The sequence below is a fragment of the Cucumis sativus genome, chromosome 2 (genome assembly GCF_000004075.3).
Source record: "Cucumis sativus cultivar 9930 chromosome 2, Cucumber_9930_V3, whole genome shotgun sequence".
NCBI classification, from domain to species: domain Eukaryota; kingdom Viridiplantae; phylum Streptophyta; class Magnoliopsida; order Cucurbitales; family Cucurbitaceae; genus Cucumis; species Cucumis sativus.
In genome coordinates, this window is record NC_026656.2 from 17,851,891 (window position 1) to 17,868,495 (window position 16,605).

At 31.1% G+C, this 16,605-nt stretch overlaps 3 protein-coding genes and 1 long non-coding RNA gene across 5 annotated transcripts; 2 read left to right on the forward strand and 2 right to left on the reverse strand.

Moving 5' to 3' along the window:
• The first annotated feature begins 1,625 nt into the window (after positions 1 to 1,625).
• LOC105434638 lies at positions 1,626 to 2,243 on the forward strand. The gene is made up of 2 exons (XR_968743.2): positions 1,626 to 1,931; positions 2,038 to 2,243. It is a non-coding gene; the product is annotated as an uncharacterized LOC105434638 (long non-coding RNA).
• Positions 2,244 to 5,758: 3,515 nt separating this feature from the next.
• Positions 5,759 to 6,818, reverse strand: LOC101222806 (V-type proton ATPase subunit G3). Its single transcript, XM_004142982.3, has 3 exons — positions 6,625 to 6,818; positions 6,422 to 6,522; positions 5,759 to 6,254 (listed from the first exon to the last, which is right to left on the reverse strand). The coding sequence occupies exons 1-3, from the start codon at positions 6,710 to 6,712 to the stop codon at positions 6,117 to 6,119; spliced, it is 327 nt and encodes a 108-aa protein (XP_004143030.1). The 5' UTR covers positions 6,713 to 6,818; the 3' UTR covers positions 5,759 to 6,116.
• Positions 6,819 to 9,613: 2,795 nt separating this feature from the next.
• Positions 9,614 to 15,219, reverse strand: LOC101211594 (U-box domain-containing protein 30). Of its 2 annotated transcripts, none has more exons than XM_011651257.2 (2): positions 15,088 to 15,219; positions 9,614 to 11,153 (listed from the first exon to the last, which is right to left on the reverse strand). In XM_011651257.2, the coding sequence occupies exons 1-2, from the start codon at positions 15,118 to 15,120 to the stop codon at positions 9,750 to 9,752; spliced, it is 1,437 nt and encodes a 478-aa protein (XP_011649559.1). In that variant the 5' UTR covers positions 15,121 to 15,219; the 3' UTR covers positions 9,614 to 9,749. The 2 variants fall into 2 exon arrangements, with proteins under 2 accessions (XP_011649559.1, XP_031736908.1); XM_031881048.1 differs by lacking the exon at positions 15,088 to 15,219 and adding an exon at positions 11,867 to 11,881.
• Positions 15,160 to 16,068, forward strand: LOC105434639 (hypothetical protein). The gene has a single exon (XM_011651256.2). It carries the CDS (start codon positions 15,345 to 15,347, stop codon positions 15,792 to 15,794), a length of 450 nt encoding a protein of 149 aa, XP_011649558.1. The 5' UTR covers positions 15,160 to 15,344; the 3' UTR covers positions 15,795 to 16,068.
• The last annotated feature ends 537 nt before the right edge of the window (positions 16,069 to 16,605 follow it).

Sequence of the window (16,605 nt, forward strand, 5' to 3'; positions counted from 1 at the left end):
CAAAATTGCATAAAAATTGGAGTAAATATTAATTTTGTTAAAAATTGGAGTAAAATATTAATTTAAGATTTTAATTGACACAACACTAAAGTTTATAGATATAATTGATATTTTTCTTATGGTCATATATTTAAAGGGTTAAACAGATTGGCTCGTGAATGATTAGCGAAACACTTTATACGTAAGTAATAATTTATTCCAAAAACCAATTTTTATTTTGGATTATTTAGATGAACATCTTTATATTGCAATAACATTCACTTTAAGTACTTATAGATATAGAGCCACCATTCCCACATACAATATTATGAGAAGCAAAATACTATACATAAACACGGATAGAATGAAAAAAATAATAAAATCGAGCGAAAAAAAACAAATATAATATCGATCAAACCTAACGTATAAGTAACTGATAAAGGCATTGTTTTGTGATATAGACATTTTGATAAACTATATACAATAACCTTCACCCCAATACCAGAAGAGAGGCATAAATGATTAGACTATATTAGTGCCCTATTGAAGAGGGTAAATCCAAAACGAAACAAACACAAAACATGGTGAAGAAATGTTATGAATAAATGGCAAGGAAAGACATGGGTGTACATGTGGTGTGAGTTTACTTCTTTCAAATATGTGAATGAATTGGATTACGACCCAACAAGAGAAATACTGTTTGGAAACCATGACAGGTTGCCCCATGACTTGAATATTAAGTATTTAATCAATTAAGTTGGTCTTACGTGCCCTACTGGTCCTTCATTTTTAAACAATAATGGTTGAGTTTTGATTTCAATTTAGTTATTATATTATCAAAGTTATATTTTAAACTTCAATTTTTTTAGCCAGCTGTAAGATCTTTAGATCAATTGACATCTATATGAGTTAAAAATCAAGATGTTCCAGTTCAAATTGTTCATGTTCACCATCATGAGTAAAGTTCATAAAATAGGAAGGAAAATGGAATATAATGTGTGATTGGTAGTTAAATTCCTTCTCCACAAGGTTACTGTTTCCTTATATTTATATATGAATCCACCCTCAAATTTTCAACCCCAACTTCCAACTACAACCAAAATACATTCAATATCATATGTATTTTTTCAGAAAGAAAAAAGGTTCGACTCTTAGATTTTTTTGTTTCAATTCAACTATATATGCACCTTTCGTTTTTTAGTTTAATTTTAAAAAAATTTGTTGTTTTTCGTTTAATAAGTGTTATTATAATGAAGTTTATTGATTTAAACTCATATAGTATTTTGATTAATACTATTAATACAATACAGTTAGAATAACCTTTCAAATAGGGATGATTATTGAACTTCAATCATATGGAAGATAATAAAAAAACATCAATTTTGAAATATCCGGAATTACTTAAATACATATCAACACATAATAATATATAACAAAAAAAAAAACTTAAAACTGAAAGAAAAATCATGTTAATTTCAAATTGATCCAAAAATTAAAGTTAAAATAAGCATTAAACAAAAGAATTCAAAACTTACTCCATTTACGAAAATATATAAAACACAAAAGATTTTTGGGTGTAAACATCTTTTTACTTTAGATACAACAAACTTTATATATATTTACACACAAAGAATAAGATTTACCATAATCAGCATTACAGGATGTGACCAATTAACATCATATCCTATTCATGCCGTTCTGTTCTCAAGTCACTCTTTGGCTCTCTTAATTATTTTTGCCAGCAACCATATTTCGTTTTCAATTGTGTGTTTAAAAGCCAAGAATTGCAATCCTTTTTCCTCCACTCTTAGTTCATAATTCCAATTCACAAAAATATGTCCAAGAATCTCGCATCCCTCACCACCACTATTGCAGCACTTGCAACAATAATGTCCCTCATCATCGTACCCTCATCAGAAGGTCGTCCCATCCCCTCATTCGAACTAATTCCAGTAAGTTTAAATTTCAAAAATCTATATTCAAAACTCATTTCTATAATTATTTCATTCTTAATTTCCATTATTACGTATTTATTTAATTAATCAGATCGTTTCTCAGGAATTCGCCACTAATCATAATAACGATGGATCATGTGAAGGATCAGGAAAAGAAGATTGCTTGATTAGAAGAACTTTACAGGCTCATACGGATTACGTTTATACTTGTGATAATCCAACCAAACCATAAACTACACTGTCGATATTTTCTTTTCTTTGATTATTACTTACACTTTCGTAATAAAAATAAAGTAATTTAATCCTTCATTCTTTTTTGCTTAATTTCTTTTTTTTCTTTTGTCGTCCATACACAAAATTAAAAGAAGATCATCATTTTTTCGTTCCAATACTTTATGAACTGATCGACGGCCAGCCGGTTGGTTTGCAGTTCCCATCGTTTCTTAAGGTTGAGTTAGGAATTGAAGCAGTTTAACGTCAATTCAATTTAGTTATTTTCGCATATATTTTCTTCTTTTTCATCCTAAATGATGCATACTTTTTATTTTAACCCTAAATCACTTTCAGTTACCCACGTGACATGTACATGATTTTAAAGAAAATTACTTCTTTTTCTTCTTCTAATTCTATTTTGTTTACAAAGAAACTTAACTATAATCCATACAGGAAATACTCTTTCATACCTTTCCCTACAGTTTTCATTAATTTGTTTCTTCAAAACAATTAGATGGTTGAGTTTTGGGATTCAACCTCACCCTCTTGAAAGGGAGGTTATATATCAATATAATTGAGTCAAACCCATTAACAATTTTAGTTAACACTTGTTAAAAGATTTAAATTAAGTTTTCACTAATGTTTCATGAATATTGAAATTAACACTTAGATCAAAAGTGGTCATTGGAGGCCTTAAAAAATTTGAGCATCAATATCAAAACTCAAATTTCAAAGTTTAAAAGTAATAATAATAATCTATGGAGAAGCAAAATATAAGATTTCAGATGCTCATTGATTTGTTCCCATGAATTCAAGAAATTAACTAGAATGGAATTTACTAATTAACAAGTACTTAACCTTAAAATGGTAATTATGATTTTAATTTGAAGTTCGAACCTTTATTTTTAATCAGTATGACATATGTACTTTAATCCCTCTATACACCTTATACACTAAAAAATGTATACCCACAAAAACTTTAAAACCCAAATTAAATTTAAAAGAAATTAAAGGATGTGATACAACTAAAGTTTTGCTTTTCATATATATATTTTGTGATCAGACTTAATTCACCCACCTGTTTGTTTATTGCACAAATATTTTGGTAAATCAGAAATTGCTTTAACCTCAGTATTAACATTTTTTAGAGTTCTCAATACTGTTTTAATTAAGAAGGGTAGTTAAATGATAAAATTGTTTTGCACTCAGAACCCTAATTTACATGTTGATTATGATTATGTTGAACAATGGAGTAACTTTAATTTAGCTCGTTTTAATTGTTTTAAAGAAATTATCGTTACGTATCTTAAACTTCATTGAATTCCGTCAAAAGAAAACAAACTTTCAATAATTTTGTCTTATTTTTCAAACTATTTTGAAGTAATCTTTTCATACTAGACTCCAAGCTGTGTTATATCTCTCTCTTTGCCTTGTTTGGATTAACTTTTGAATTACCCATTAACTCATTATGCCCTATCCAACAATCTCTCTTAATGTTCTTATGTTCAATCATCTTGTAAAAATTCTGGTATCCACATTAAACTTTAATTCCAAAACAATCTAATATTGAAAAAAAAAATCTATAAAATAATAGTTTAGAAATAGAAATTTATACATGGAAGATTTGAATAATGTTGCATGAGTACAAGTGTTCAAGCTTTAAAATAAATTAAATTTGAAATAGACATGCAATTTTTTAAAATAAAGATGACTAAAATAATTTTTTTTTTTAAAAAAAGGTTATGTCAAAGTCAAAATTTACCGTTCATTTCCTTTCACATGACCATGAAATAGGGAAAATTATAGTGCATGTTTGGAAGATTAACATTGGATACTATCTCAGTTTTATGGTTTGTAATTAAAATAATATATTATATAATAAGCACAGTAATGTATTAAATGTTGATTATAAAATTAAAATATGTATTAATATTCTTAAAATTCCTATTACTTTTCCCACAATAGTTTCCAACAATTGATCTCAAACATCTAACTTAGCTAATTGATATTAGCACCCAAAAAAAAAAAAAAAAAAAAGACTATAGATCACTTAGAGACATTTTTGTTCCTAAGACCATAAAATCTAATAAGTTTAATTTTTCAAAGGTTTAAAATAACAACATCAAAAAAACCTTTAGAAGTTTATTTTAAACCATTTATTTTTATTAAAAGAATTTAAATAAAAATCAACCATGCTTACTTAAAAATACAGAAAGAGAATAAGCCATATTTTGTGTGCAATAAATATAATTAAACAAAAAAGATTGCATCACTAAGAAGTCACTACTTAACTAACACGTTCAACATACTGTGCAAAAAGTACACATTGTGTACTTACCATTCAATTGTTTCGAAGGATATGAAATTTTAAATTAATTTATATTAACGTATCATATATAATTATCACATTCTGTATTTTATGAATTATGACCGAAAGTAAATTAAGTATACAAAGACAAATTAAGTACCTGTAAAATAAAATTTTGTTTTATACATAACCATTCATAGCACCCATTGATAAAGTATCAAATATCAATTTATATATATATAATTAAACTATTTTTCAATTTAACATGAAGTATTTGATTAGTTTTTGGTTGAGAAATAAAAACACTATAATCTTTTAGAGTACAAAAGTATGGTAGAGAAAAAAAATGATTAATTACAAAATCAGGTTGAATAATTATTTGATTTTTGAAAATATATAATCTTACAAACTATACTTCAAGTGAAGTGTTTAAAACTAAGTTAAGAATTCTAATATTTTTTTAAAAGAAAAGTAATAAAACTATTTTTGAAAACGTCCTCTCAACATGGATTTAAATAAAAGCAAAATATATAGGGAGAGATTCTAGAGGGAAAGGATGAAGTGTTCTTGACCTTGAAATAGAAAAAAAAAAAAAAAAACTTTTTATAGTCTAATAAAAAGACAATTTAAAGTCTAATATTTTCCTTTTTCTTTTCATACATTTAATTGAATTTATAAATGTACATATTAAATAGATGCAATTAATAATAATATAAGATATTTTTAAAGTAGGTTTTGAGGACAAAATTTAGAGTTGGGGAAGGGAAGCACATAAACCACAAAAGTAATTGAGAAGGCAAGTTGGATGATATAATAAGGGTTAGCATTTGAGTGATCCAAACATCCCTTTTTTGGGCTTCGTCTGCCTCTTCCATCCACAAATCCCACTGCCCATTGCCCATTGGGTAGTTGAGTAAATTGACTGAAAATAACATTTTTTTTTTATTAATTATTGTTGTTATTGTTATTGTTATTGAAAATGATAATTGCATATAATGGACAAATTTTATTTTCAAAATATTGTGATGTAACAAAGCATTCATTTTATATAAACAAATAAAATGATAATACATGCTATTTAGACTTTGTTTTGTTTGGTCTATTTCTAATATTGGCTACAAAATAAACTTGATTATATAATTTATCTTTTTCTCTCCCAATCTCTAAATGATGCCTACCATTGAAAAAATATGAGAGTAAATAAATTCAACTGCCAAAAGTCGACCAAAAATTTAAAAAAAATGAAATACTTATCAAACAGAAGTTTGAAAAAGCTACCAACAGGTGTGATATGTCATAATTAAAAGCTATATTTGGTATGTATATATATATATGCATGTATATGTATGTATACACACATATATAAGGCACGTTATTTGAACAAAAACAATCTGAAACACACATTCAAACGTGTCATGACTCATGACAGATAATTATTGAGTGATCACAATAAATAATGAATTACAAAGAAAAAAGAATGAAAAGAATTGCATGGTGCCATCTCCACGTACGTACGCTTTTCTAATCTTCTGTTGCCATGTGAACAAACATAGACCAATTATATTGCATTAACTTTACTTCAAAATATATTTCCCTAGTTCTTTTCGATTGATTTTTTTTAATAACTAAAAGATCTTTTTTTAGGAATTACCATCTTTGTTCTAAGTTCTTGGAGATGTAACATATTGGAGAAGCATATTAACAACATCCTTTGAAACTCTTGCGGATGATTCCTTCAAATTATCGATCTTAACGTTGGTTTCCTCTTCCAGCCTTTGTGTATAGGACCCAGCACTTGACTATGATTACAAAAATTTTAACATGTGATTAGTTAATGTTCTCCCATTTTAAGATGAACATCTCTACACCACAATGATATCTAATAATTTAAGTTGTAATTTTTGCCCACAAGTTTTAAGTCCAAGACAAAGAATCAACGATGCAGCTCCAAATTAGACATTCTTACCTCAGAAACTTTCTTTTGATATTCGGCCTCCAAATGAGCACGATAATGGGCAACTTCTCTTTCAGCTTCGTCTTTAGCTTGTTTAAGTCTCGCCATCTTCACTGCAATTGTGAAAATGAAAAATTGATTTTTAAAAAGAAAAGAAAAGAACATTTATCCAAAGGATTTAATTGATAATATGGAAAGTGATTATTAGAAGATACTGTTTCTAGCTGTGGATACGACTTGTTGGGCATCTTGTTCTGCAGTTAGTAGCATTTGAATGCCACCTTGTCCTCTAAATGGATCCATTTTTTTCTATCTATAATGAGTTTGATTTTGGAGATATCGTTGATGTTTAAAATCAAAATGGCCTCAAAATGTTTGGAATGTGATTGGGGATTGGATTTTCATTGTTCATCCCATTTTTTCATTTTCCTAAATTAAACTCACAAAATCCTCCTTCCTTTAAGGGCTTTAGTTTTAGAATCGGTCAAGTTTTCATTGAGCAACGAGCACATAGAAAACCCTAAATTCAAACCATATACTATTTAGTGGATTTTTTTTCTAAAAAATTTACAACAGAGAAATATATTATCAAATTTATATTTTAATAATTTTCTCAATCTATTTCTAACCATTGTTTCTCAATTTTGATTGAATAAGTCCTACAAAATAGCCTTACAATTTGGGTTATGTTCCAACTAGTTCATTTTCAAAAAATGTTGACAAATAGAAAAAAGAAAGCATAATAAGTATTATAGTAATTGAATTCAACCTTCAAAACTTTAATAAAAATAATTAGACTTTTAACCCTAAAGTTCACTATAATAGTAAAAATTTAATCTACCTACCATAAAAATTAAATTCTCAAACTTATATAATAAATACATTATAAACATATAAGTGAAATTAATACTTTTTACAAATTGTTAAAAAAATATCAAACATATTGAAAATTTATTAAAAGAAATACAATTGCAGTTTCTTTTTAAAAAATCAAATATTGCAAAGACTGATATCTATAAATTGAGAGTCACAGGCCTAATATCATTTGCAATTAAATTGATATAGTATTTAATGCACAGATCAAATCACAATATTAATTTTATACATAATCTTACATAATATCAAAGGCGTGTTAGAATAATAAACTCTCAAAGATATTTACAATAATATAATATTATTCATTTTAAGTATACACCTTCCTGGTTTTACGTTTTGTTATTCTTCAAAAGATTACATATGATAAATACCGTTTTTATTTTGAAAATAAAGAATCCAAGATAATCGGAGGTGTTAGAAGTAATAATATATATATATATATATGGTGAAAACACATATACTAAAAGAAAAAGAATTAATAAAATCGATCTTTTTATTTGACAATAAAAAAAAAAAGAGAGGAATAAATGGGGAGAAAAAAAGGATGGATTTGTTAGAAGAACACATGATTTGGGAGAAGGTGAAGGGGTTTGGGGTGGGTCACGGGTAAAGTACTCGTGTCTGATAATTACCCAACCCCGTTTCCACTTGCTGTGCACGTGACTGTAGTTATAACATCTTCAAAGGGTTAATTTATTCATTTCCCAAAAGTCCGTGCTGCTAAAAAGGAAACCATAATTTTAAATCCTAAATTTTCATTCTTTTAACCTTTTTTTTCTTTCAATGCCTGAAAGTCGAGGTGTTCACGTGGCAAACACTCGGTCAAAAGCACACTAAACAAGAATAAAATTGTAAAACACATACACACACTTTTCAAAGACATTATTCTATTTCAGATTATTTCAAATTAAATGTTCAAATTATTAATAAAATTATATATATATATTGAAAATAGTGTACTGTGCAGTCACAGACAGCCAAAAGCAGAGGGACAGTTCAATTTGGGTATAATGAAGAGAGAGAGAGATGAAGAGATAGAGAGAGAAACAAGGAAGAAACAATACCAAATGAATGGGTTTATTTATTCAAATTTAATATGCTGAAGAGAGAGAGAGAAGAATTGAGACAATCAACGGTATGGTTTAAAGAAATTACTAGGAATTTTAAAAGTAATTAGACTTCATATATTGATATCTAAAAGGAGAGTTCTAAAAAATATCTCAATTTTATTTCTAAGAAATATATGCTTAATTTTTATTATTTTTGTATTATTTATTAAAAGATGATTTTTTTTTAATTACTTATAAAGCAGGTAGGGAGCCTCATTGATTAAAAACTTGATACTTTTAAAAGAGGAAAAACTTAAGACTAAAAATTCAAGAATTGGCCAACTGCATTTCACACCCTCCAATGTGGTTTTATTTTAAAGTGGTGGTTGAACCTTCACTAGTCAATCAAACCAAACCTTGTTCATCCACCAACAAATGTTCATCAATTCTCACACTCTCATTCTATGATGCTATCCCCCCCTTTTTCTCTTTCCTCCTTTGCCCTTTTCTTTCTTTTCAATATTTTTTAGGCCCTACCTTTGTTGTCTTCTTCTGTTTTATGTTTTTAAGGTTCAATTATTTATTTGTTCACTCCTACAAAATTACACGTGTCATATCATCACACAAAAGTATATTATGAACCAATTTTCTGTTGCTTGATTCCTTTTATCCTAATCATCTTCATAAACTCAAAGTTTAGACGTAGTTAAAATTTATAAACATTTAATCATGTTGATCTATGTTCTATATTGTCAAATTCATAATCAAGAAGAAACACAATTCAATATAATAATGATACAACAATATGGTGAGTAAACTTAATCATGCATGAAGAACTTTTCGAAGAGATTGGTCCTAACAAAAAAAATATAAATGTAAATAAAATAAGCCATCCCTTGTAACAAGAAAATTTTGCTTTTTAAAAAAGTAATTTTTTTACATTAAAAAAATACAGTTTTATAGGGACGAGTCTTTGTTTTTGCTTTTGTATAACTTTCATTTCTCTCTCTCTCTCTCTCTTTCTCTGTGGCCAAACTCAGTCAAAGCATAGTTTATCAATTATGAAGCTTGGCTGTTGTCCAGGATTCTTTGACCACAAAAAAATTAATAAAGAAAATAAAAAAGAATACAAATCTGCATTATTTGATATTTCTGCCTTTTCCCGAACAAAGAATCAACACTTGCCGGAATACCGGAAAAGAATATTCCGGTCATTGATCAACGTCAATTCAATTGAAGAAAATAAGGAAAAACATATAACAGAAAAAGCAACAAAACATAGGAATCAAAACTTGCTCCTCGCCTTCATTCACATTCACAAGACTGTTTGAAGAATCTCAATCATGCATAATAAACAAAAATAAAAAGAAAAAGAAAAGAAAAGGGGTGTATGAACAATTTTGACAAGCTATCTTTTATTGTATAGTTCTCGTAAGCTTACATTTAGAAATGAAGATTGAATCTGGGTAATTTAGACTACACAATTTTAATAGCTCTGCAGATCTCTGTTTCAGCTCTGGATTGCACCCACTTTGTATTACAAGCAGCAATTTTGCTGCTAATCCAGCTTCCACTGCGAGCACCGCACATTCCTCTGGTGCTAGCTTGAACACTGCCCATAAAATCGACAACGCAAATTGAGTACAAATCTCTGATACTTTCATCAACAATTTCACCAAATTTCTAATCGTATCTTCACAATTCTTCAACGCTAATCTCCCCTCTGGAAGGGATGACAAAACGTCGAGAATATAAAGCGCCGATTCCAAGCAATCGGTGTTTAAGTTAGAGAGGGTGCCGCCGAGTTTCGCAACGGCGCCGATGCTAACGAGTTGCTTCCTGATTGGTTCGTTTGAACAGAGTGTTCGGAGTAGACTGAGTCCGGCGGTTACACCATTTGGGTGTCTCTGATCCTTCACCATTCTCAACAATCCGACGAGGAGACTTAAACTCGAAACGTCCTCCGTTTTTAAATCCTCACCCACGATCAACATCTTGAAGAATTTCGTACAATTAATCTTGGTTTCGATGGACCCTTCATTTAATATATCTGCAATTAGAGATATTCTGGTGGGTTGAATCAGATTCTTCTTTAACTCTGAATTTAGATCTAAATTCACCAGGATTCCCACGGCTTCGGACCCGACTGCGTGGGAAGTGAAAGAACCCAAAAGAGAAGATATTAGAGCGACACCGCCGTTGTCAACCACCATCTTCTTAGCGGAGGAATGGGTAATGACGATATGTCGGAGATCTTTGAGGGACTGAACCCTAGCTTGACCTTTGACCTTTTTCAACGAATCCAAAAGCTCTAAAACTCTCCCTTGCACATCCTCTGATCTCTTCTTCAATGCTAAATACTTCTGGGAAAACCAGGTGTGAATCAACTGGTGAAGGGTCCGATTCGGTGTGACGGAATCGTCCCAAAGCTCTTGCATTGTTGTGGGACAAGTTAAATGCCCCAAAGAGAACCATTTCAGAATGTTAGACCGCTCGTAGGTTTGGCCTGAGCAGAGGGTCACTGGATCTTGCATGGGCTCGAGAGAGATTGGACAAATGAACACCGATGGAACCTCTACAGACGATTCCAACTCCTCAATCATCTCCTTCAGATCCAATTTCTCTCCACCCCCACCGCCTCCGCCTCCGCAAATGATCCCACCGCCTCCACCGAGAATCCCATCTTTGACCACAGTTTCCAGATCTAGGATCTGCGTACCGCAGCCAACGACGAGCTTCGGATCCCCTTCTCTCCAAGTAGTAGCAGGCTGGTACATCGGCATTTTGGAAAAACCCTTTTGAGAAAACTGAAGATGAATCTGAATTTGATAAATGAAGAGATTAAAATCTCGTAAAAAAAAACAGAGCAAAGTTGAACAGGGAGACCAGAAGAACGTGTGGGAAGAAAAAGTGAGGAAGAAAAAACAGAGAGAAGAGAAAACGGAGGAGGGTTTGTTTGTTTGTTTCTTCTTTATCTTTTTTGCTTTCGCCTTCCTACACTACACTGTCACTCTCATTGACAATCACAGGCAGCAATGTTTACTCACTTTGTTGCTTTTTTTTCCCCCCTCTCTTACTTTATCTGAAACTTTTCTTCTTTTTCCTCTGTGGTCAAAAGGATATCTCCTTCTTCTTCTTCTTCATTACACTATCAATCATCATGATGACCAAAAGAAAAGATGAAGGCCAAGAGATTTTTCGCTTCCCCAATTCCAAAGCTTCCTCTTCAAGACTCTCAAAAAGGGAGAAATTAAATAATAATAACCAAAGTCCAGATTAGAAAATTATGACCCACATCCAAAAAAGAAAACTTGGGATGCCATAGACCCACTCACTCAAACCCAGCAGAGAAGGAAGAAGGAGGAGGAGGAGGAGGAGGTGGAGGAGTAAAGAAAGGTGGAGGGAAAGGGAAAGAGAGATTTGTTTATCTTCTGTACTGTTCACAGACTGTCCCTCCCAAGTCCCATCTTGGTCTTTAGAAAGAAGGAAAATAATAATAAAATAAAAAGCGATGAAGGAAAATGGATATTACTGGATATAACAGGTTGTTTTACTGCACAAGGACCGTGCACCACACGTGCAGTTCACTCTTCTCTCTGCACCAAAAAAAGTATATTATTACTCCAAGAAAACTTTTGCTTCGCTTTGTGGTAGTAGGGTCTTTCATTATTATTGACTAATTAAGCCTTAATTTCTACATTTGTGCTGGCGTTCCCACACATAACACCTCAATTCCCATTCCAATTCCAATTCCAATTCCATCCATCCACCCACCACTTCAATAATTCTCCCCTTCCAACTCCAAACAACTCATCCACCTTCAGTCATTCAAGCTAATCTTCTTTTAACTTTGGAGTTCTATGATTGAGAGCAACAAAATATATATATATATATATATAGTGCATAGATAGTTGGTGTCCTCCTAATCTCTACAAGAAGTTATTATTGAATCCTTTATCCTCGAACTAAATAGCCCTTTTGAAGTAAGATTTCAAAAGCCTAAATTAATGCAAATAGGTCAAAACGAAGGTCCAAAAGAGAAGAGGGGAAAAAATGGAGGGCCTTTGAGAAAGGAAGAAATGAGATGGAAAGTGGAGAAAATATTGAGAAGAAAAGAAAAACAAAGAGAGATGGATGTGTGCATGGTGGTGGGAGGGACACGTGTCAGAAGATAAATGGAAAAGTGGGAGTTGGAATGTACGTAGGAGGGAGAGGGAAATGATAGAGAGAAGCAAAGTAGTGAAAAAGCAGAGAAGAGAGAGAGAGAGAGGGATTTTGGATTTGCTAAACGAGGCATTATAAATGAATAAAAAAAAAAAACGGTCTTCTAGATCTCAGAATGCTCCACCTGCAGTCAAAGCAGCTGAGCTGGCACTCTTTACAAAGCCACGCTCTGCTGGGGTCCACCACTGGATCCCCTTCACTTCCTCTTCCCGTTTCCCGTTCCCATCATATCCCCATTCCCCCATTCCCCCATTCCCCCATTCTCCCTTTCCCATTCCCCCTCCTCAGATGACAGATCTCATCTCATTTCCTCTTTTTTCATATACTATTTGTTTATTTCATTAAATATTCATATGTTTTGATTTTCAATATCTAATTGATTCGTTGCTGCTTCATCTTATCCTCTTTCCACCCTCACTCTCTTCATGGATTTCCTTCCTTCTCTCCTTTACTTGGGCCTTCTTCAGGCCTACTTTAACTTCTTTCCATGGGCCTTACACTCTTTTACTTCTCTCCTTACAAAAACAAAAACGTAATTGCAAATATTGCTATTAAATTCAAAATAATAAATTTAACCGATTTTCGATAGACAACTTAACAGATTTGGCTATATTTACAAAAAAATTTAAAATAATATTATATATTTAATTATTTGATTACTCTAATAAATAATGCTCGTGCCACGTACTTGTTGTGTTGCGTCCAATTAATCACAATTATGCAAGTCATTCATCACTCAATTTATAGCTTACAAATCTATACACAAAAGTTTAATATTTTATTATGGTTGGACATAAAGTCTTTTATTCAAATAAGGAATGCATTTTGGTATTAAACATGTTCTTTCACTGGAAGATTAACATCCCATTTGATCTAACCAAACTTCTCTGCAACCTATAATCGTTCTGTTTCCATTCTGCTACCTACCAATAATTTCAATCATTTAAAATCACTTTATCTCTCGTTGCATCAACAATAAATTGTATTGAAAGTTGAATTAGGGTTTAATATTAAATGGGCTACATAGTCTGTACTAGGACTATTGATTAGAGTTTGGTACACATTTAAGTAATCTAATCTAATTAATCAGGATCTCAATTCAATGGTTATAGGTCTGATGAAAATTAAATACTAATTAGAGTCGTTTATACAAAGTATTCAATTTGTACTCTATTTGGAAAGTTATGATCATCTTTTTCTTTTTGTTTATTGTGTTGGTTGCATATGTTAGAAAGGGATAGAGCTAAAATCAATTGTTATTTTCTAAAATTTTAATTTTTCTTAGGATTTAAATTAAAATACATTTTATTTTCAAATTTAGATGCAGATGAAAAGTATTTTTTAGAAAATAAAAAAATAGAATATTTAAAATGAAAAATAAAACAATGCTCAATGATTTTTTTTTTTAAAAAATTTAACCGATAGAGTTATTTCTAAACATAGCAATCAAAATATTTAAAATATCACAATATAGATCAAAAGAGTTACTATATATATGTTTAGATGATAGATATGAATAGACTAGTATTTTACTTGTAAATAATTTTTGTAAAACAAGTTTAAATTCATAAGTTACAACTCAGATATTTTGTAAAACTCTAATTGAGCATTTAATTTGCTTAGATTAACAATTGTGATACTTTTTCTTTTAAGACAATAGTGATAATTGAAGTCTTCAGAACACTCAATTAATTGAAAACAAAATATGCCACACTATCTAATCTCATCATTTCATCTAAATTTCTCATCAATATTCCTAACAAATAAAAATCTACTTGATAATATAGTATCACAATTAATGATTGTAATTTGAAGATATGAATACTAGTGGTAATATCAACATGTCGACCAATATTTTGATGAGAAATTCTATTAAAATGGAAATAGGGGAGGGAATATGAACAAAACCCAATGAATAATTGAATAAAGAAAGAAAAGAAGAGTCGAAAAGTAAGAAATTAGTTAAGGAGGGGGCGGCTTTGTTTTAAATTATAATTGTGGTTGGAGGTTTCTACCAAATTGTAGCGCTTCTCTAGAAGACGTGTATTACCATTTCTATCTATTTCTTTGCGGCTGTCAATAGGAGGAATTGAATCTTTATGATCTTCATGCGTTTGAATTGTAAATCAACCATATTACTTTACTATTATACTATATATCATTTCAGTTCCACATTTCTACCATGGTTGTATTCAATTATTAAGGCTGAAGGTGAAGACCAAAACATTTTTTAACCATCAGAGAGGAAAGAAACTTGAAGAAAACGGAGTGACAAAGATCTTTATAGTATAAAAAACAGAAAACAGGTTTTGTAATTTGTAAAGAAAGGAAAGAAAAGAAAGGAAAGAAAAGAAAGAAAAACTTTTTTCTTTTTAGTTTTAAAAAGTTGACTAAGGTGAATTTCACCCAAATCCGATTCAAAATTCAAAATTCAAAGTTATAATCTACCTTTCTTTCTTTATGTTTGAGAGGGCAATGATTCATTCATCTAGATGAATTGGATAAGGTTTAAGAACATTTAAAACTCACATGTTGGAAAACTTCACATGTCAACTCCACCATTATTTCAACTCTGGCCGACGTCTTACGCCAGAATTCCCCCACCTGCTCGGTCCCATCCCCCAATTTCCTCCAAATCAGTGTGCTTTCAATTCTCCCTTTTTCTTCCTGATTTCGTTTCTCAAATCTGATTTATTCCATCCATCTATCAAATTTCGATTCTAATCAACCGTTTCTGCTTCAAAATCTCTTTCAGTCATTTCATCGAACACTGGTGGGTTTCCGAAATGAAAACCAAAAACGCACAAAATCAAAACAAATTCATCCGATTCGTTACACTACCCATCAGAGCTCTAGGGAAAGCCAAGGATTTCTATGTAAAAAGCATCATGGATTGTGCTCCCAGAGTCTCTCATGGTTACCCATCTGGCCAATTGCCCATCTTGCCCAAAAGCTACAGCTCTCGCTCTTGCAGATCCAATGAAACCGACGATTTCAGAGAGCTTGTTAAGGCCGCCTCCGTTAGAAGCTTGGATATTAAAGATATCGATGCTGATATTCTTTATCCACAGAGGCAAAGACAATCCAAAGGATTGCCTAAAAGTTGCAGTGTTGGAATGGGTAGGATTGATGAGGATACTGCTTGTGAATTTGAAGAAGGCGTTGAAGATAAAGCTCATTTGGCTTATCCAAGAAGTAAAAGCTACGCTGTGACTAATTCAAATTCTGGGTTTTGATTCCCACTGTTCTTCAAAATATTCCCAAATAATTCAAAATCTATTTTTGGATAAATTGGGAAGCAAAAAGGAGGAATTTTCTTGGAGACCCTTGATCATGCTGTTCTTCTCTGTCCGTGTAAATATTACTATATCTGTTACCATTTGCACCCAAGTCATTTTTGCCTAAGTAGTCAAAATATTGAAAATAAATTCCTCGATTCTTGTTGGAACATTTATTCTCAACTCATTTGGTACTTTCCTTTTTCTTTTTAATAATTAGTTTTGGTATTTATTCTCATTTCTTTTCTGGCGTCAGAATCTGACAATGATGCAAAATTCCATTTCTAGATTTGTGTGAATTATTGGGGGATTGGATTTGTCAGTGTGTTCGTAGGGTTGGGGCAAGTAGGATCCGATGAGCCTTGTGAAAAAAGGAATTTAATTTGGTAATGTTGGACCCAACCATTTAGAAGCCAACACAAAATGATTTCTTTTGTTTGATGATCTCAATTCCCAGTGTGCAATTATCAATTTAATTGAGATATATGAAGTATTGCTCGTCTCTTTAAGTTTCCTTTCCATGATTCAAATGCAATATTGTATGATGGCTAAGGGATAGAGTTCAAGCTCAAATTAAAAAAAAAAAAAAAAAAACGAAAGAGATGGTGGGGTCATGAGTTCTATTCATGCAATGATTTTGACATGAACATTGTTCGTATTTCCTTTCCTTATCTCTAAGATCTTTTACAGATTCTTGTGGGGCAAAAGGAAAGATATCCAAATGATGGAGTTAACCAAATTCCATTTTTATGTTTTCTGAACATTATGG

Bases quoted from the DNA above. Each gene is read 5' to 3' on its own strand.
- LOC101222806 (XM_004142982.3), bottom strand. From the start codon at position 6,712: ATGGATCCATTTAGAGGACAAGGTGGCATTCAAATGCTACTAACTGCA. The intron at 6,523-6,624 runs GTATCTTCTAAT...TCACAATTGCAG, and splicing joins CGTATCCACAGCTAGAAACA to TGAAGATGGCGAGACTTAAA. The intron at 6,255-6,421 runs GTAAGAATGTCT...TTGTAATCATAG, and splicing joins ATCAAAAGAAAGTTTCTGAG to TCAAGTGCTGGGTCCTATAC.
- LOC101211594 (XM_011651257.2), bottom strand. From the start codon at position 15,120: ATGGTGGAGTTGACATGTGAAGTTTTCCAACAT. The intron at 11,154-15,087 runs GTGAGTTTTAAA...TATCAAATTCAG, and splicing joins CATGTGAAGTTTTCCAACAT to ATTCATCTTCAGTTTTCTCA.
- LOC105434639 (XM_011651256.2), top strand. From the start codon at position 15,345: ATGAAAACCAAAAACGCACAAAATCAAAACAAATTCATCCGATTCGTT.